At 51.8% G+C, this 20,433-nt stretch overlaps 2 protein-coding genes across 2 annotated transcripts in view; both read left to right on the top strand.

Moving 5' to 3' along the window:
• Positions 1-7,246, top strand: part of GPC1 (glypican 1) — a 216,815-nt gene extending 209,569 nt beyond the window's left edge. Inside the window, exons 5-9 of the mRNA XM_072867073.1 lie at positions 789-919; positions 4,034-4,153; positions 4,913-5,046; positions 6,219-6,394; positions 6,897-7,246. Of these exons, the coding sequence (XP_072723174.1) occupies positions 789-919; positions 4,034-4,153; positions 4,913-5,046; positions 6,219-6,394; positions 6,897-7,111 (776 nt within the window). The 3' untranslated portion in view covers positions 7,112-7,246. The remainder of the gene's footprint in view (positions 1-788; positions 920-4,033; positions 4,154-4,912; positions 5,047-6,218; positions 6,395-6,896) is intronic.
• An 11,171-nt stretch (positions 7,247-18,417) lies between these two features.
• Positions 18,418-20,286, top strand: DUSP28 (dual specificity phosphatase 28). Its single transcript, XM_072866487.1, has 2 exons — positions 18,418-18,886; positions 19,835-20,286. The coding sequence occupies exons 1-2, from the start codon at positions 18,539-18,541 to the stop codon at positions 19,967-19,969; spliced, it is 483 nt and encodes a 160-aa protein (XP_072722588.1). The 5' UTR covers positions 18,418-18,538; the 3' UTR covers positions 19,970-20,286.
• Positions 20,287-20,433: the final 147 nt, after the last annotated feature.

Below are 20,433 nucleotides of genomic sequence, written 5' to 3'. Positions count from 1 at the left end.
TGCCCTCACTTCAGACCCAACTGGAGTGCTGAGAAACATCTCTGGAGGTAGGCAGAGGTTGTTAGTTTTTTGTAAACCAAGCACGGTCCCAAAGCAGCCATGAAGGCAGGAGCTTCCAAACCAGGCAGGAGCATTGGGACACCAGAGTTTTCCAAGATAAGAGGAGCTGAGAGCAAGAGACACTCCTCAGTCACTCCCTGTCCTGTTTACCAGCTTAGTTGTGGGCATTTTGGTCTCATCCTCTGCCTTGAGAGCCTGGTATTTCCCTGGCTGGTCACGTGTTGTCCTTCCAGAGATGATGGTGAGAAGAATTACTCCTTTTCTCATTCCTTCACTGCCACAGAAGCTATTGCACACATCCAGTACCTTTGACACTTTGCTAACCCCAGTCCTCCCACTTTGTGCTGGCTGCAGTGCTTTGCTGAAGATACACAGTGAGTTAAGAGGGTTAGGTCCAAGTATTGCTATGCATTACTTAATATTTCAGCACCAATTTTCCATTTTTCCTTTCTGTAGCACCCCAGGAAATGTTGGCACTTTGTGTTTCATTTACAGGAGGTGATGTCTGTTCCTCTGCCACTGAGCGTGGCTTTACCTGTGTGCTGGGAAGGAACAGCTGTCCCATGCCAGAGGAAAACGAGCATGCACTTGGGCAGTAGTGAAAATTGAGAGATGTCTCCCAACAAGCCTGCCAAGAGGCCAACAGCTTATCCCACTCAGCATGAGCGTGATCTTTAATTTGGTTTGTACAGAGTCTGATGAGAGATGTCTCTGTCTCGTTTTACTAGATTCCCTGGTTGTAGTGGCTGATCGGATCGATGGACCATACAACGTAGACACTGTAATAGGGACTATTCACATGAGGATCGCTGAAGCTATTTCTAACTTGCAAGAAAACAAAGATTCGGTCACAGCCAAGGTAAGAGCATGTGCCTGGGCCTGGCTGAGGATATACCATGGGTAATTGCCAGGACCAAATGTTTTTTGTGCTCACTATTCAGCTGAACTAAAGGAGATGAAGGATGAAAGAGATCAAATGCCCACTCTTTTAATGATAGGAAACCACCCATCTTACACAGGCAAAAACCTTCTCAAGTGTTTCCAAATATTCCTCCCTGCCACATCCAGCCAGCCTCCTTTAGGTGCAGACACACAAGGTGGGACTGCATATGCAGTGACTGTGGGAGGCTTGGTGCCATTTGCTGTCAGGTGCTTCTGTGTCTGAAGAGTCCTGAAGTATTTTGGCTGAGCTGAGGCATTTAGAGAAAGTGCACAGTCCCTAGTGACAGAAGGCAGCTGCTTTAACCTGCCTTGGGGTGATGTTCTGCAGTGGAAACACTGGGCTATCAGGTTGTATCTGTGGGACAGAGTTGCAATCTGGCAGTCCATCTGGAGAGTATAAAACAGGCTCTCCTGATGCTCATCTATCTTCCGAGAAGTGTACCATGAAGATCTCTTCTATTGGTCTTCCATTTTTAGTATATTTATCCACTTAACCACAATCACCTCTGTAGCTGCAGGTAAGAGAAGCTTTGGGAACAAAAACAGCCCTCCAGGGCTTCTGCTTTTCCCCAGACATTCCCCCAGTCCTGCAGCTATCCCTGTTAGGGCAGAGATGCAGATGAAAGGAGCGGGGCAGGTCCTAACTGGGTCTTGGAGAAGGGAAGGGCCAGAACTATTGCTTAGGTAAGCAGGAATTCACTGGCGCACGTCAAAGCACTAACAGCAGCATGCATCCAAGTACTTGTTTAGGTTTCTTTTCTGACATGAAAAGCCATATTCTTTCTTCCCTTGTTAGATGAGACTAAGGTTGTCCACATAAAAGCAAGCCCACTATGTGGGAAAACATGGCATCATCTGCAAAGAAAGGTGTTTCTGAGGGGCATATAGTAAATCTGGTAAAATGAAAAGGAGTAAAGAGTCTAATTGGTGTTCGACTGGAGCAACCAAACATGTTTGATAAGCTTCTCAGTATGATCTGGTGACCAGGTAAATGTGGCAGTCTTTGGTGGCAGCACTAGCAGCAGAGGTCAGGAGCTGCAAATTGCTGCAGCTCTAAGCTCTGGTTTTGAGCATGGCAAAGTGATCAGGTAAAGGATATCGTTGTCAGATGAGCTCGGGACTGGCCCAGGCCAGTCCTGGGAGTCTTCTCTCTCAGGGCTGAGAGCAGCAGGCTCGGGCTACAGCTGAGGGCTTCAAACATCACCAGCCTAGAGCCAGGGCACTGTCTGCCGTTTGTGAGAAGAGCCAGAAGTGGCCCTTGGACCCAGTGACACCCTCAGTCATGGGTTCTCCTGGGATCTGGGGAAAAACTGGAAAGAAACATTTTTGGTACTGAGCCCTGTGTTCACTGCACTGTGGGGCACTCTCCCTGCTTCCTCGCACTCCCCCTCGCTCCCTCTGGCTCTCTGATGGATTTCAGGCAGCAGGAGCTATCAAAGGCTGCAAACGTCTGTTTGCTCTCATTATGCAGGAGACTATTGATCACCTCAGTCTGCAGCACACGTGTTCTCCCCATCAGTAGTGGGCATTGCTCACCTAAAGCCCTTGGGCTGGCAAGAGGATCGCCTTGATACCATGCTGTGCTGGAGCTGCTACAAGAGCCACTGTCCTGTAGAGCTCCCAGGGCTTTTATCTCCTGAAAGAATTGTCTCCTGTTAACAACAGTAATAGGCCAATAAGAAAGATATGGCAGCGAAACCAAAGTGGTTTTATTTTGGTAGAATCAAGTTGAAAATTCTCTACATGCAGTTTTCAAGATGGGGCTTTTTGCATGGAGCAAAGGAACAAATTGGCTTGGTGCTGAACTGCCATAGTCATTGGATCCATCTGGTCAGCAGGACAGTGCACCCCAGGAGGGGGTTTTCTAGGCTGAATGTCCCTCAAACACACCAATGAGACCTACTGTCACTGAAGGGACTCTTGTCTAGATTAGGACTTTGCTGATGGCTGTCAGAATCCACTAGCAAAAGCATTCGGCAGCTGGCACAAGCTGCGTCAGCAGTGCTCCTGTCTGAGGTCTTGATTTCTCTGCTTTAAGGTGACACCACGCAAAGTCAAATTTATCGATAGCTTCTGACAGCACCCTGGTAACCACAACAAGCTTGGAGCCATCTTTTTAAATCAGATGGCTTTCTTTGTAAAGGCTGGTGTTTCCTGAATCAAATTGACAGTGCAAAGGCCCTCTTGACCTTTGATGCTTCATTAAATCTGGCTGTCCAAGCACTCCTTCCACCAGCCACAGTGAGGCTTAGTTGCCTGAGCACTGGCTACCTGCAGCGAAGGTGTCGTTGCCTGGACTGGTCATGCAGAGACTGGGAGAAACAGGCGCTTCCATGGCACCCTTTGACTCCTCCTAGAGGCAAAGTCTGAGGATTTGTACCTTCAAAGTGCTTCTGGTCTCTGGGCAGGTATGGGCAGGTAGGATGATGGGAAGTACCCAAAGTTAGGAGGTAAATCAGTTTGGCTTCTTCATTTGCCCCAAAACATCCAACCGGACAGATTCTGACACACCTACTGTCTTTGTACTCCCCCAGTCAGAGGGGGCATTCATTTGCTGAGTGTGGGTGCTGATTGCAAGAGTCATTGGAGTAGTCCCACCTCAGTCTATTGTCCAAATCAATGAAGCTCACATGCTCTGCAACCTTGAAGCCCACACCACTGGTGTAATGAGTGTGAGCAACTCCTATCTTGTTCTTCCCAGAATTTTATTTTTCAATCATAATAGGAACAGATAAAATTGCTAGAAATAATTTAATATCAACATTGGTGACTCACGCAAAAACATGTGCTAATTTTGTGTTAGTGCTGAACATTTTGCTTGATAGCAGTAACCAAAACCAGTTACAGTGTGCTGAAAACACATCCTGGCACAAGAGTAACCTGACCAGAAACTAAGCCAGAATCTTGGAGATCTTGCAGGTAGGAAAGATAAACATACTTAAGAAGAAAAAAGAAAACATAACTGTGGAGTGCTAATTAATTAAATAAATAGTATCAAAACACAGGATAGAGAGTTTGGTTTGTTTTTCAGGTTTTCCAAGGCTGTGGAAATCCCAAAATCAGCACAAAAGGCTCCAGCACTGAAGAGAAGAAAAGGCGGGGGAAGGTCACATTGGAAGCAAAATCCTCTGCACAAGCACTGGAGATGCTGGTGAGTTTGCCCCTGAAGCTCCCTCCCCACCGGTGTGCCAGGGCAGGTGTGCTGGTGCGCTGCCTCCCCTGGGAGCCCTGGGAGCCGGCCGGTGCAGCACTGGCTCCTGCGGGTCAGGGCAGACCACCCCACAGGCTGCTGAATTGCCTTTGCTGGTGAGTCTGAAGAAGATCAGATCAGCGAGTGCTGGTGTGACCTAAGCAGATCTGATCTTGCCTCGGCACAGGGTCAGGGTCTAGGTTGCTGATAACCAATTTCTCATGGATTTGGTGTCAAACTTATCTGAAAAGGCTCCTTGCCATTGGTGTCATTGAGCCTCAGGCAGTCCCACCTGGATACTGGGGCCAGAGGTCCTCCTCCATGGAGATTTTGGATTCTGTGGACGATGAGCTGCGGGATCTGCCATGGTCCCACATTTCAGAGGCTCCTCACTCACAGACACCTGCCTGTCCCACCCTGGCAGACCCCTGCTGGCTCCCACCGAGGCTGCTTCTCAGCATTGCCCTCATAGCCGAGAAGGTGATCTTCTCCTGGTTAATTTTATGGTACCAGAACAGTCCTTAGCATGTAACCTTCAGCCTTGGATGCTTGGGTTGACGGCCGGTCTTTAGGGGAAGGTTGGTGACACATTCCTGTCTGCATAAAAACAGACTTTGTGATGGTAAAACAAACAAAAAAAATTGGCAGAATCCTGGTCCTTTCCACAGCCCTGGGGTGCCCCAGAGCTCTCCTGGCGCTGAGCATGCTCTTTGTTTACAGGTTTTAGATGCCAAAGGGAATCTGACAGCTCTCAAGACTTACTGGATCACCCTGCCCAGCAGCCTGTGCAGCAAAAAAGTAATGGCCAGCTCAGTGGCAGATGACAAGTGTTGGAACGGGATGACCAAGGGCAGGTATGGAGAGGGTCAAGGTGCTAGGATAGCACCGTTCTTGGGTGAGAGAGGGAGGGTTTGATAAAAGGCACTTATACATCATCTCAGCCAGCCCCACTTGTTCAGACGGACCCAAAAGGTCTGTCCCTGTCCACAGAAATGCTGCATTTCCTGAAAAACTGGTACCTGGGAATGTCAAGCCTGTTGTCATTTTGCTCTGTGTTCCAGGGTTAAGCACTGAAATGCATTTGCCATGAAATAACTGTGTAGTTTTGTACTAATGAAGCAGTTTTGCAATTCCATGTGCACTCAGAAGGCAGAAGGGCTGGATTTACCTCACAAACTCCAGAGCTGTTGCTGAGAATTGCATACACGTCTTTCTATCCTTACCTGCTCTGAAATGCTGTTCCCTCATGAGAGGAGGTACCCGGGTGACATCAAACAGCTGCAGAAACACCTCCTACCCATGGCTGATGGTTAGAGGATGGCTGTGAGGGGAGATGGGCAGCTGCGGACCTGCTGGGCTGGTCTCTGCGAGCCTGGAGCCAGCACCTTCAGTTCTTCCATACTTCACATCGTTGCCAGCAGTGCCGCAGACCTGCAGGAGCAGATGGGCCAGGGCACTGCCAAAGGGAGCAGCGCAGCTCTGTTTGCTGGTTGACAGCTCCCAGTTAACTGAAGCTTCCCTGGGGACCTGTCTGGTCATACCAGGCTGGGGGTATGCAGTTGTCCCAGGGTGTCAGTCCCCACAGGGTTTAACCGGGGCAGGGATGAAGGTGCTCCTCAGCCTCCCATATGGATAGAGCTTTTCCATAGGGGAGTGTCACTGTGGTTCCACAGGTACCAGCCTGAGAGCAACCCCTCAGCCCCGCGCACAGCCTTTCCTGTAGGAAACCCCTCCCCATGCTGGGACAGTGATGCTGCAAGGCCACCAGCCACCTCCTGCAAGCTGAAGTGGCCTCAGGGCAAGCCCCAGGCTCTGATGGGGTCTGGCCATGGCAGCATAGCTCAGCCATGTGTAGAGCTGGCTGCCTCGCAGCAAACACCAGCATATGGAGGCTCTTTGACAAGCCAGTGCCACTGACTGCAGCTTCTCTGGGGTTCAAGGAGGCTGGATTATCACTGGTGTCTGTAACGGGGAGAGGTGAGCTTAGCTGGGGGGAAACATCTAAACCTGTTGCTTTCCTTCACAGTTACCTGCCCGAAGTGATGGGGGACGGCTTAGCTAATCAGATTAACAACCCGGAGGTGGAGGTGGATATCACCAAGCCAGATATGACCATTCGCCAGCAAATCATGCAGCTGAAGATCATGACAAACCGGCTGGGCAACGCTAACATTGGGAATGATGTGGATTTCCAAGACGCAAGTGAGTTTAGTAGAACTAGAGAGGTCCACGGCAGGCGAGAGGGGCTGAGCGGTCAGTCCTGGCAGCCTGCATGGGCCTCTGTGCCGACGCTACAGCTGGGCCCTCACAGCAGAGACGGGTTGTGGTGACCTGGCTTTTGGCTCAGGGCTGCAGAGGGTCTGTTCGAGTGCAGCTGTCTTGCTGTGGGGTCGCTGGAGGCTGTGCTGCTCTCAGCACCTTACTGAAACCTTGGGCGCTCTCTCCAGTCCCAGCCCAGCCCTGATGACGGGGCCACTGCTCCCGCCTGCTCTGGAGGTTTCCAGCTGCTGCAGCAGCAGGTGGTTAAAGTCAGCTGGAGATCAGGTATGGGCTTGCATCCCGCAGTGGGGGATGCAGAGAGGAGAAGGTGGCCAGGGCAGGGCTGGTGGCCAGAGCTCCCCGGGGTTGCAGCAAGGGGAAGGCACGGACATCACCCGTAATAAGGAAGGCAGTCGGGCCTCACTCCATGTTTGTCTCTGCACAGGTGATGACATGAGTGGCTCCGGGAGTGGGGACAGCTGTCCTGATGACGTTTGTGGCAAAAGACTTTCTAAGAGCACCAGCACCAGGCAGCCAGAAACGCACGCTATTCCTAAGCAGTCTGGACACGGCATCAATGGAGCCAGCAGCAGATCTTTGCCTTCTGCCTTCCTCCTCCTTTTGGTGGCTTTCATTGCCACGCAGCACTTGTGGCGGTAACTCACTAGCACAGCCAGGAAAGAGACTGCGGCCGAGGGCTTCACTTTGCCAAAACCAACCAACCAACCAACCAACCAACCAACAAAAGGACATATTTAATTCACCTTGGCAAAAAAAAAAAAAAAAAAAAGGAGGGAGAAGAAAAAGGTTTCAGTTGTTTGCTATTTCTGGCAGTGCTCGAGCTGTTTTCTTCTTTCTTGGTCTCTTCCCCAATGCTGGGCCCTTCTTTCCGTACCTCATTGTTTTACTTTTGTTATTGCCACAAACTGGCTCTCAGGGCTGAAACAAGCCTTTGCAGAGAGGCCTCCGGGGGGAACCCCGCCAGCCCCTCCGAGGGCAGCTCTTCTGCTGCCTCCAGTGGAATATGCAATTGCCCTGATCTGTTACCCAGCCGCTGGCCAGAGCGCTGCTTACCATACCGCTGCCGAAAGCACGATGGTGCTGAGAGCAACGCCACTTCGTAACACGGAGAGACTGAGATCGTCAGCACTGTTCAAGTGCTGCATTCAGGGGCTCTTTTGGGTTTTCCTCTCTACTTCCTAGGCAGGCAGAGATGGCCCTTCACTTCCAGCGGCGTACGTAGGAGCATGAGCAGGTTTGGTGGGTTGAACTGAAACAGTTTGGCAGTGGCTGTTGGACCCAAAAACGCAGAACTCCCTTTTTCTTTGGAAAGGTGACAAGTGGGTTTCTTGACTAGAGCTTGTAGCTGACGACAATTTGAAATGTAGGTCTCCTACATCTAAGTGACGGGGAATGAGTGTTAGGGGTTGGGGTTTGGGGTATTTTTTCTTTGCATGCTAGTTGGAAAGCCATTTTTTACCCAAGTAATAATGGTCCAATTTCTACCTGCAGTGCAGTACCGTCGTAGGTAACAGATGAAAATATGCACAGTGGGATTCTCCACTTGACAGACAGTTGTGCTGCCTCCTCCTCTTCCTCCTCCAGTCCTAGCCGTGGATGGGAATCCCCTTTTTTTTTTTTTAGTAATAAGAAAGACCAGGGACTTTTTACTAACTGGAGCATTGTGACTGGTTGTGAGAGCTCGCACCGGGCACATGCGGGAGTGACCCCCCCCAGGCAGCTGCCTTAGGGCAGAGAGGGGCTGGTAGCAAGTAGCCCGGGCAGTGTCCCTGCCCAGGAGACTGACTCAAGGTAGCACCTACTGGGGAGGACGTGGGGACAGGACATGTTTTGTTTGGGATATTTTTGCTTTTGGTGTTTGTTCCTGTTGCATTGTAGGTTTTTAAGTGAATCCCTGCTTTCCCTATCCCTTCCCCATCCTCCCACACACCTTCCCTAACCGCAGGGATGGGGTGAGACAGCAGGTCAGACACCCGCCTGCAGCTCCATTTCGGCTCAGGGAAGGGCCAGGCTCACCCTCTGCCACCCCATCCCACCATGCACCAGCCTCTGGGTCATGCGGGCAGCTGCCCTAACCCCAAAACGTGTGGTGGGGTGGACTTCGTGCCGGGTTTTGAGACTAGGGGTGATTGGTGAAAGATATAAATATCCTCACGTAGCTGTAGGAGTGTCTGTGCTTGTAGGGCTGTGTGCTTCGGGGCTTCCAGAAGGCTTCTGTACCTCACAGGTATGGCAAGCATCGTCTGGAGATGTAGGTTTAGCAGATGTTATAGATACAACACAGTCACTGTGACCAGTTGGGCCAAGAGCGTGCCCAAGGGTTGGGCTTCATTCATACGGGGTTGGGTTTGAGTTTCAAATGTGTTTGTACTGCGGGCGAGAGAGAGGGCAGAGGTGTATCTATCTCCTACTTTGCTGGTCTGCACAGCACATGTTTTGAGCATTTCTCCTCTGTCCTGCCAGAGGAGACATGTCTTTGGGCTGAGCAAACATTATGGGGTTGGGGTTTGGCTGTTTTCTAAGAAAGGGGGGAAAAAAACATTTTTAATATTAGCAGTTTCTAGAACGTGCAATTTAAGGGAAAACGAGAACATGAGCAAGCTAATGCTGACAGCTGGCGCAGGCGGGCACGGAGGGAGCTTGTCACCTGCCCTCCCTGGGGCAGGGGTCCCACCAGGCGCTGGGAGGCAGCAGTGGCTCCTGCCCACCTTGTCCTGGGGCCAGGTAATGACACTCGCAGTTCGTCAGACTAGGCAGAGATTTTAGGCCAGCTTTGACTGCCTACTCCAGGTGACAGTGACTGATGTTACTGACTTGGTATCCTTCCTGCCTTGTATTCGCCACCTGCTGATCAATCTGGTAGGGTTTCAGAAATTAAAGCCAGGATGCTGGACATTGGCTAAAGGACAAACACCACTAGACCCATCAAAACCCAGGAGTGGGTAAATACAAGTCATGGATTTATACAGATTTATTTACTTCTAGAAATATGGCAAGTTCCACATTTTACTGCTCTAAAGAGTTCCTGTCTTTTTTTTTCTTGTTGTTTTTTTTTTTTTTACCAGAATTGCCAATACAAATTTAGCCTTGAGTTACAGAAATCCCCCCAACCAATCCTGCAGAAACTTTACATCCAAAGAAAAAAAAAAAAAAGGAGAGAGGGGCATTAAAACATTGTACCCTCTTCAAAAACCGGTTGGGTTGAATTGGAGTTTTAACACATGACTGCCAAGATCAATGTTTTGCTTTGCAGAATGGGAGATTGAAAGGAAAGTCCTTGTTGTTTCCATTTCTGTGCAGTTAGTGTTTGCTGTCAGCCTGCTACCCTCAAAAGCTTTTTACGGGCCCCAGGGGGAACACACCTTAAATGGGAAGCCAAGGATTTACTGATTGTCCAGTTAATATTTTAACAATTTAATAGCCCAAATTATTGGTCCTGTTATGATAATAAAACCCAATAGTCCAAATTAATAAGGCAAAGCCTCAAGGATACAGTAAAAACTGTTTACGCAGGAGAAGCCCTTCCTGATGCCTTCCCCCTTTGGCTTGGGCTGAGCTCACACTTCAGTCCCCCTGGGCCCCGAGGGCCCCTGCCTCAGTCCTCCTGGAGCCGAGCTGGGGGTCAGAGCAGCATCGGTAGCCTGAGGTCTGCGCGGACGGGCGAGGGCAGTGCCGGGGGCTCTTCCCCCTCTCTACCAGGAGGTGCATGATGTTGGTGTTGACGCTTGCTCCCTCCTCGGCCCTGGGGCCACTGGGTTTATTTTGCATACCTTTTCACATGGTCCGCCTACGCTGCTGCTTTTTGTCGGTTCCCAGTTATTCGGTTTTTCTGTTCTCTTTGTTGTCCTGAAGCGGTTTCCCTGACCTGCTGCAATTTGGTGGCCTGGGGCTGCGCTCGGCCACGCCGCCTTCTGCTGGGGAGCTGAAACGGCCAAGTCCCCCCACAGTATCGACTCGGTATCGCTCTAAACTAAAGCAAACCATAGTTACCCGACCGCTAGACAACTGCTGGCGTGGCTCAACAAGCTGAAGTCAGCCCAGGTCCGGACAAGCCCCGAGCCTGTGCTTGGGCTGGCACAGAGCCTGGGGCCTTTCAGTGCTTATAAATTACATTTCCTGAGCTACTGCCTGCTCGAAAACATTGTGACAAACCTCCCCAGCCCTGTGGTGGTCACAGGCTGAGGGCTGCAGCCACGGCAGGGGCTGGCGGCTGCCATGGGTTGGTTACATGAATGGGGAGCTCTGGGAAGGGGTGGCTGGGGAGGAACATTGGCTTCGGTGTTACCAAGATGATGATTCGTGGTGTTCTGGTTTGAAAAGGCCTCGTACTTCACAGGGATGCGGAGGGGGGTAGTGGTCTGGAGAAGACCCCTGTCCCTGGAAAGGGGAGAACCAGAAATAGTGGATTTCCAAATGTCTCTGTCTTTCGGCCTGCTCTTTTGTGCCATAATGTGTATGTTTTAACTAAGGGCGAGGGTCTCAAAAGGCTTTGAGAGCGCAGCTACTTATCATTTACAAATGACAAACTGCCTGTTGTTTTCCGGTGGGCTTGGTAGGGGCTAAGGTATAGCAAAAATATCTAAAGTCCACCTTTGCTTTAAACAGATGCATTTCTATCTGCAGGAGTAAGAATTATTTCACTTATTGGCATAGCTGGACAGTTATCTATTTCTTTCTGTTACCAAGGTACTTGTAACTCTCTTGCACTGTTTATCTAAAGTTGAAATATGTTCTTTGAATCCTTGTATAAATAAAAAGGCTGGAGACTTAAATCTGTATTTACAGGGCAGTTTTATTTTTTTTCCATTTAAGCTGAGTTTGGAGTTTTCTTTCTTTTTCCTTGTTAAGGCACAGATAAAGGCCAGGTCAGGAGTCCCAAGGAATGAAAGCTTGCTTTCAGCCACGGCGTTTGTAATGGGCTGATGCCAATGTTGGCACTGCGGGTTTGCCTGCATTCAACCCTGTGTAATCTGGAGGAACAACTGCTAGGGTTGTATGGATGTGATGTCTGTGGAAACAAGGTGAACCTGACTTGAGTCATCGAAGCAAGTATGCTGAACGTTCTCTTTCTCATAGAGACGCACAAAAAGTCATGGCATAATAGTACAAGAAATCAGAAATACCCTTGGTATTTGTCATTGCAAAGTGTTGTGCTAATTATTTACCGTGGCATTGTACTAGTGCAGCTGTTAGCAGGGTTAACAGCAAGCGAAGCAGTCGGCCGGCCTGTCCCAGTGACGTGGATGTTTAATCTCGAGCAAGCGCCTGAGAATGAACTGATGCAGCAGAAAGGTTTGTGCTTCAGCTCTGCACTGTCCAATTCCAGAAGTGGGTGAATGCAGGAGTCAAGGTGATGTGTCAAAAGCAGCTCATGAAGTGTCTAAGAGAGACTTGATAACTGGAAACTGCTAAAAGTGTATCTGCCTGGAAGCAAATATCACTTAAATTTAATAAATTGAGTGGTACCCTTGAGTGAGTAGGTATTTCTTTAGTTTCATGTCCTGCAGTTACAGCTATTTAGGCGCCACATGCACACATTTATATACATACAGACGAGTGTAGAAATGTTGGTCTTCTCCTAGGCAAAGTTGTTTACAGATCAGTCATCTCCTTTGCCTCCTTTGTGTGATCTTAAATAATGGCCACTGAACACCGTATGTTTGCAAATTCACTGCTAAGAAATTGAGATGGGGTGAGCACGATACAAGCTCAGCTCGGCTCCTCCTTCCCTGCAGCCACACACAGCCCTGCTTCCCCAAGAAGGGGAGGCTTCGGGGAGCCTCATAGCAGCCCTTTACCTACAAGGAGCTCACCAAGAAGACGGGGCCAGGCTTTTTACAGTGGTGCATGGCAAGAGGACGAGAGACAGCCAGTGTAACTGGGGCTGTTTGCACAAGGTGTTTGCACCATTCCCCAATGGCAGCAGCACGAAGACCAGAAACCCCCCAGCAGCCCCCAGCAAAATCTGGACGGAGGCACCAGACGTTTTCTAGCCAGGGGATGAGACTGCTACCCTGCAGTTCAACCGTCTTCTCTCAGAGGAGGCAAATGTCTTCACTGCCAGGAGATGGCATTTGCATTTAGCTTATAATTACTTGCCATGTAACGGTAACTACCCTGTTCCTATTTCCTCCTCTGCACGAGGACACGATACAGGGCAGGCTGGTGGGAAGGGACAACCTTTCAGGCATGAAGGACCGTCTTCAAGTCAGCTGCAGGCAGATAATTAATAAACATTGGTAGCCTCATAGTGAGGCATCATGAGTGCAGAAGCAGTGACATCTCCTGCTGCTAATGCAACAGCAATGCCGCTCTGGGCTGGTGGCACCCAGGGCCCTCCTGGACCATTGCTGGGGTGAGCTGCAGGTAAGCCAGTCTCACCCCGGTGAGTCACACCAGGCACGTCTGGCAAATCCCAGAGCAATCTGCTGGGCTGCTGCCCCCCATAGGGATCAGTGGAGGGTTCATGCCACATCGAGTGATGCCACATGAAATAAAGAGCACGATTTTGGTAACAAGAGCAGCTGTTACGGGCAAACTCAGCACAGAGGGTACTTTTCCAAGGGAGGCATGTTTTTGCCATGAGCCATATTCTTTTAATGGGATAATCCCTCTAAACAGATTTTGGGCCACACTAAAGCCAAGTATGACACACAGAAGCAAATAGCAGGCACTTGGGAAGGAAAACAAGACAGTGAAATAGGTTTTTCTACTGGTGAGATGTGATACTGCGCAGCAGAAACGCATCTGAGGAAGTGATGGGGATCCTTGGGCCCCGCTTGCTCCGGACGAGGGGCGGAGGGGCTGCGCAGAGCAGTCAGCTCAGCCCCAGCTCGGTGCCCCTCCGGAACGGCTGCCGCTCCACCCTGGCCGGGCACATGCCAGCACCCAGCCACCGCTGCTGGCACCCAGGGTGAGGGAGGGGGTGCCGGGCAGGGCGGGGGGGGCCGGGGCAGTGGGGAGTCAGAGGTGCCGGGGCACAGTGAAAGGGAGGACGAGGCTCCCTCGCCCACCAAAACCGCTGGGCACAGCCCAGCCAAGCGGCAGCCACGAAGGCAGCACCCAGGTCCCCATACCCCAGTAGCCTGAGCTGCAATGAATTAAGATGAATCTAAGATGAATCAAGGGGACACATGAAAACACTGGTATTTCTTCTATTCTTCTTTATCATAAAGCAATAGCAATTTAACTGTACAAAGTAAGGCCATCACAGCCTAAACAAACTTGCTCCTTCCTTCACTTGCCACTTACAATTTTCCCAGTAATTTCCACGAGGCAGGTAACAAGCTGAAGTTGCCCATTAGGAAAGCAGGGTTGCTGTAGAAAGGCTGCTTGCAGAAAGGTGACTGCAAGCAGCCCCTCCACGGGCAGGAAAGGCTGGGGAAGGCACTACTGATGCTCGACTAGAGGGCTGGGCTGCTTCCGCAGCCTTCCCCATCGCAGGGCCTGCGGCACCGGCACCTCCTCCGGGCAGCCCCAGGGCTGTCCCAGGCAGCAGCAGTGAGCTCCCCGCGCCTGGTCCTGGGAGACGCGGTGGGGCGCAGGCCAGGCGAAGTGCAGGGGGACACATGGGGCGTCTGCCCCGGCAGACAGCTGTCAGGACCTGCCAAGGCAACACGGGGCCCCTGTTGCATCAGCGCCCACCCCGCAGCACCCCAGCCCCGACCTGCTCTGTGGGGCAGCCCCTCACTGCAGCCCCCCGGCCGCTGCCGCCAGCACGGGCTGCTCCCTTCACCATGGGGAGGGGAGGGCAAGGGGAGGCAGGGTGCTAGCCCAGGAGGCCCCTCGGGGAATGGCTGAGCTCCCTACGGCCCCTTGCCATGGGGAAGCACCCTGCCAGCAGGAGGTGGGCAAGGATGGCCTTCTGGGACATGGGCTGGGGGGGCCCGCGGTGCCAAGTGCCACCGCCCAAGGTAAGGCTATCCACGGCCATTGCAGGAGAGTGGCCGTAACCCACCACTGCTGCATCGCCATGTCAGGACACCCCTGCACGTCTCCCCATGCAGCCGAGCGTCACGAGAGCGAGACCTGGCACTGCACTGCTCTCCAGGATGTCTCCAGTCAGGCTGGGGCAGCTGCAACCCTCCATCTGCCACCACAGCACTGGTCGCAGTGAGCTGAAGAGCTGGGGGTGGTAGGCACAGTGCATGACCTGGCTTTTGCTTGCTTCCCAGTGAGAGCTGCCCTCTGGGACACTGTGGCTGCCTACGTTCAACAGCAGCTCCTGCTGCACAAGGTGGGCTCTCACCCTCCTCCCCTCTCTGCCCTGAGAGGCTCAGGAGTCGCTCCTGGGCCAGGGACTGCCATTACGCTTCCCCTCTCTGGGAAGCGGGGACCTCATCCCAGGACTCCCAGCAAAGGGAGGAATAAGCCTTGCGCAGGTGTGGTCCATTTCCCAGTCACTGAAAACCCCTTGGATGCCCTGGGGCTGAGGATGCTGCTTCTGCCCTGGCTCCAGCACAGTTTTTATGGAGAGTGCGAGGACTTGGCAGCTCCTCTCCAAAGCTCTGGCAGGGCAGCTTTAGTGCTTTCCCTCCAGCCAGTCCTCACCTTTCTGCCTTTCTGTTTCCTCTGCTTGCAGGGCGTCCGAATTCCTACCCTCAGCTCCTTTGACACTGTCTCTGAACAAGTCCAGGTTGCGGACAGTGACCTGACTGGGCAGAAACCTGTCTTCCACCCGGCCAGGAACCTCACTGATATCCACTGCCTGACAGATGGCAAGGTGTATGTGCCAAGTAGGACCTCCAGGTAAAACCTCACCACCATGGCTGCTGTGGGGGGGTGCAGGCTCCCCCACTGCGTAGACAGGGTGACTGGACATCTCATATCCCAACCCCCAGGTTGGAGAATAGCTCACACTTCTCAAAAGCAAACCGCCTGCCAAAAATGGACCCTTTGTGTGCAATGGTGCAACAGCCAACACTCCTGAAAAACTGCCCAGAGGGAGACAGGGCCCTGGGACATCCTCCACCGCTGGCTCCAGCCACAGCTCAAAGCCGTGTCACCTGTAGTGACACATCACCCAAGAGCCTTGGGGCTGCTGGCACTCCATCGCAGCCTCCTGACAGGCGGCTGCAATAATGGACCCCCCCATCCTTCTCATGTGGTTTTCCAGGTGGCAAAGTACTGGAAACCCTGTGGTAAGCTCAGATAGCTGTGGCCACCTTTGTATCTTCTAAGAGAGTGGTGGGGTGCATTCAGGACACCATTTCCCTCTTCTCCTGCTGCATTGGGAAGAGACAGACCATCGTGCTCATCCTGAGGGATGTAGGCATGCTCCTCATTGAAGACACAGGGGTGCAAATGAAATACTACCATGACTTTCTGGAAATGATGACTGAGAAGGACACCATGGAAGAAGCTCTGTTGAGGGTAAGCGTTTTGTTTCTCCTCCACTGCTCCTCACCCTTTGAAATCCTACTGCAGCACTTCTGCCCTCACCACTTGCTTTAGGCCAGCCATGGGGCAGCCTGGGCAGCCCCTTGGGCTGGATGCGACCTCCAGTCCCACAAGCTCTCGCTCTGCCAGGCACTTGCCATGTTCAGTGCCTCGTCCACACCGAGGATGCCACAAAGCCTGAGCTTTCAGCTCAGCAAGAACCAGTCCCTCCTCAAGCATCCTAATTGCTGCCCTCACAAAAAAGCTGGGCAGTTTATAACATGGCATCATGTCTGTGCTAAGCAGCACCTCCTTGTTAGAAGGGTGGGCTAATGGTGATGAGAGAGCACTTGTGAGGGTTTCAGAGCGGCAGTGTCATCTCGTGGCAGTGGACAGCCAGCTGCCTTGGTGAGCACAGAGGTCACCTTCCCAGCATCACCTCTCCCAGCCCTGTGCTCCTCTGCTGCAGGTCCCAGGGATGCTGGACATGGTGATAACTCACACAGCAACCGCAGCTTCTTCCCTGACCTACTCCGGCTGCATCATCGTCTTTCCAGAGTATGTGCGTGCCCGTAGCCCTCGGCTGATCTAGCTGGCAGCTGCTCAGGTCCCATCTGGCTGCGCTGGGCTGCCAGGGCTTGCCTGCACAGGCAGATGCTGGGGACTGCTGCCTTCAAAGCAGTTGTTCCCAGCACACTCCTTGTCTGCTTTTGCGACTATGTGTGGCATCATACAGGGCCCACAGGCGAAGGGCTGTCGGCTGCATCCCTGGCATGCAGTCATGCTATTAGGCAGGACTCATGGGCCATGCAGAGGAATTCAGGCAACACTGTCTTTCCACCATGGCCTGGGATGCTCTGCTGGGTAATGACGTTTCCTGGCGTCCTGGGGGTACAGTGTGCTCTGCTTTGGACGCCAATGGCCTTCACAGCAAGGCCAAAAATGGCTCTGATGAGTGCTGCATGCTGCAAAGGGGCTGTGGTGCCTTGGGTCATGTTGGTGTCTTCTCCTTGCACCAAGGTTTGAACTGGAGCATGTCCATAAACCACTGCCCAGGGACCACTGCAAGGGCCCAAGAAAGCCCACCGATGAAGGCAGGCAAAAGCAAGAAGAGCCTCTGCCACCTCCCAGGCGGGAGGAGGAAGGTAAGGCAGCAGCTGGCTCCTTTCCACAGTGCGGGGGAACTGACGCATGCCCGTCTGATAAGGAAAATCCCCAGTGGTGATTGCAGAAAGGCTCCTCGTCTGATCTGCAGCATCATGGCCTGGGAATAAGGGTGTGCCACAGAAATGCTGAGCTGGGTGAGAACCAGTGCCAGGGAGGGCCTGAAAAATCCCAGAAATCGTGGCTGCAGGAAAACCCAAGGGCCCCCCCAACATTGCTGGGGCGGGCAGTGTCAGGGTGATGCTCTCCTGCTGAGCTTTCTCCTTTCCGACTCCAGGGACCCAGCCAGCAGAGCCTTTCTCCAGCCAGATGCCCTGAGCCCTGGGCAGACGAAGTGATGGGGCAGAGGAACAAGCCCACAGGCAGCTGAGGCATGTGCCAAACAGCAGGAAGGGACGCCGTGCTGTTGTGCTTATGTTAGGGAGCTGTCTCCCTTGGCACCAGAGCCGGCATCTCTCTGGCAGGCTGTTATTGACAGGAGTGATGGCAGGTGTGTGGCAGGTTGGCTTCCCCTCCATCCATGACGGAATAAAAGCTCATCCTCGTCCCTCAAGGCTGATTCCTTACTGGCTAGCATTGCATTTCACATGGGCCCTGCTGCTGTGATAGTCCAGGTTCATCTTCGTGCCAGCAGCAAATATTGGTCGCAGGCTCCTTCTTGCGTCATGGCCAGAAAGAAAAGTGTTCAAGAAGCTCAGCCACACGCTCAATCTGCCAGGAAGCGCCTGGTACCTGTGTCCAGCCCTGCAGCACCCGCCTGGCACCAGCTGATGTGGCGTTCCTGTGGCTGGGCCCTTGGCCCCATCCCCGCCCGACCTTCACAGCTTGAACGCATGTCCGCACGCTCATGCATAAGACACTCTCTGCCCTGGCACCACACCAGCAATTTTACTGAAGTCCAGAAAGATTAGCGCTGCCATATCTAGCTAGCCTAGTAAATCATTTTCTGGCTTCTCAAAAGATGCTTTTGTTGTAGGTGAGGGGCAACTAGATGATCTGGAGGTGAGCTGGAGGTGGTCAGATCAATATCACAGCATCGCACCAATACCGCATCAGTGCTGACCCCCAGCAGCAGCCTTCCTGTGAGGAAGACCATGTACGGCACGTGTACATGGTGTAGTGGTGGTCTTGGTAGTGTTAGGTTTACGGTTGGACTTGATGATCTTAATGGTCTTTTCCAACCTATACGATTCTTTGATTCTGTAAGACAGGGGTTTTAGCTTCTTGTAAGCAGCTGCTGAAGGGCTAGGGACTGTGCAAATCCGATCCGTTTACGAATGGCCTGTGGGCTCCGGAATTGCGCTTAGCTCTTCAGCCGCGACTCTCAGCGCCCAGCAGGCACTAGGACCTGCCTGAAGCCTTTACACCCGAGGCTGTTCAGCGGGGACAAGCGCAGCGCAGCGCAGCGCAGCGGCCCGGACGCGGGGCCGGGGCAGCAGCCCGCACGCCGGTCCCGCGGGGGCGGGCGGGCGGGAGCGCTGCGGCGGGGCGGGGGTGCCGGCGGCGCCGCGGCCTCGGCGGCCGATGCCGCCGCTCTGCAAGGTCACCGCCTCGCTGCTCATCGGCAGCGCCCGGGCGGCCTGCGACCAGGAGCTGCTCAGGCGGGAGGGGGTCACCTTCTGCGTTAACGTCAGCAGGCTGCAGCCGTTCCCCGGCCTCCCGCAGGTGCGGGGCATACGCGTACCTGTGCTGGATGACCCGGCGGAAGACCTGTACCGGTATTTCGAGCGGTGCAGTGATGCTATAGAGGAGGCTGTGAAGAGCGGTGGGAAGTGCTTAGTTTACTGTAAAAATGGCCGCAGCCGGTCAGCGGCCATTTGCACTGCTTATCTGATGAGGCACCGAAAGCTCCCGCTCAAGGACGCCTTTGAGGTATTGTGCTTATACCCGGACTTATATTTAGACATCTTTTGGGTGAGAAATGCAATGCTTATAATGAATAATGGTGATTTCTCATAGAATTGTTTTGGTGTTCTCGCCTGTTTATTAGTAGTGTTATAGATATTCAAGATTTGAATAAAATGCCACTGTAAGTTTTTTCACACCGCCCCCCCCCCCCCCGCTTAGAAAAATAAGGTTTCAACATGAGGGTTTTGGGGCAAATATGGTTACAAATGCAAATAGGCTTTAAGCACTGGTAGCAAAATATACAAAAGCTGCTTGTTTTGTGAACATTTTCCCCTATCATTTGCTTATTCATGATATGTGAAGTTAGGGACAGACATAAACCAAATAAGTGAAAAGGAAGCAAGTACGTGCAGAAATTGTTTTGCAGGATTTGCTCTTATCACCTATTTGACAGCTCAACACAGCAAAGAAACATAATCTGTTAGGCCTGCTAAATAGCTAGGGACTAGCTAGCTACGAGTAACAGCATCTCAGTTTTATTAGGAAGCCCATCCAATACATATGACTCATGCTTTACGGTCTTTTGGTCTTCACCCATTTGGTAGGTATGTCACTAAAGTCTCTAATTTAGACAACTGTTTTGCTCAATACTAGACACAGGCATGCAGATATGTGACCAAGTTTCACTCTGTCTTAAAGATGAGTGGTGTCACCACACTTTGTGAGTCATTCACATTTCCAGCAAATCCAACAGCTCCTTTTCATGTCTCACCCACGAATCCATTCTGTAACATGGACCATATGCCAGGAGGTCTTAACAAGCACAGAGTGAGGTCAGCTCACCATAATACACCTGTTTATTATTCCATAGCAAAATCAAAACCAAAGTAAATCCTCTCAAAAGTCTCAGAGGAAGAAAGCGGTTGGCGTGATACCTTCCCTTGCTTCTACAATGTCTCTCTTTTTTCCTAGATGGTGAAGACTGCCAGACCAGTAGCAGAACCCAATGCAGGATTTTGGTCTCAGCTGCAGAGATATGAAGAAGATTTGCAGATACCAAAGCAGTCTGATCTGCTGAGCAAAGGACTTAAAAATAGCAATGTGTGAAGATGGTTTAAAGAGAGTTAAGTGGTTTGCTACAGATATTAAAAAAAACAACCCACCACTTCATGTATCACCTATACATAAAATGCCTTACTCCCCCATCTGAGTTGATGGTTCATCACATTCATTCAGAGTGTTACGTTGAAGGTGTGTGGGAAAGGGGCAGATAAGCAGGGAGAAACAGCAGAAACAGAAAATGGTTGGAAGGACTGTAAACAAACCAGTGAAAGGCATGGTACCTTCAGCATTTATTTTCCCCTGACACTGAATACAGTAACAATGTATTGAACGAATGAATGAGTTACTACATAGGGATTTTACTCTTGTTTTTTAATTAAACTTCCCAGTGACAGCACTAGAAGACCTGATGCCAGACCAAGGAAGTTCTGAATTTGTCGCTCCCCTACTGGATCGTAATTCATGTTCATGAGCTGACACAACCTTTGGTAGGAAACCGACACTGGAAC

Source organism: Ciconia boyciana, chromosome 7, assembly GCF_034638445.1.
Source record: "Ciconia boyciana chromosome 7, ASM3463844v1, whole genome shotgun sequence".
Taxonomy (NCBI): domain Eukaryota; kingdom Metazoa; phylum Chordata; class Aves; order Ciconiiformes; family Ciconiidae; genus Ciconia; species Ciconia boyciana.
Note: the sequence above shows the minus strand (reverse complement) of the source record. Positions and strands in the feature narration are given on the sequence as shown.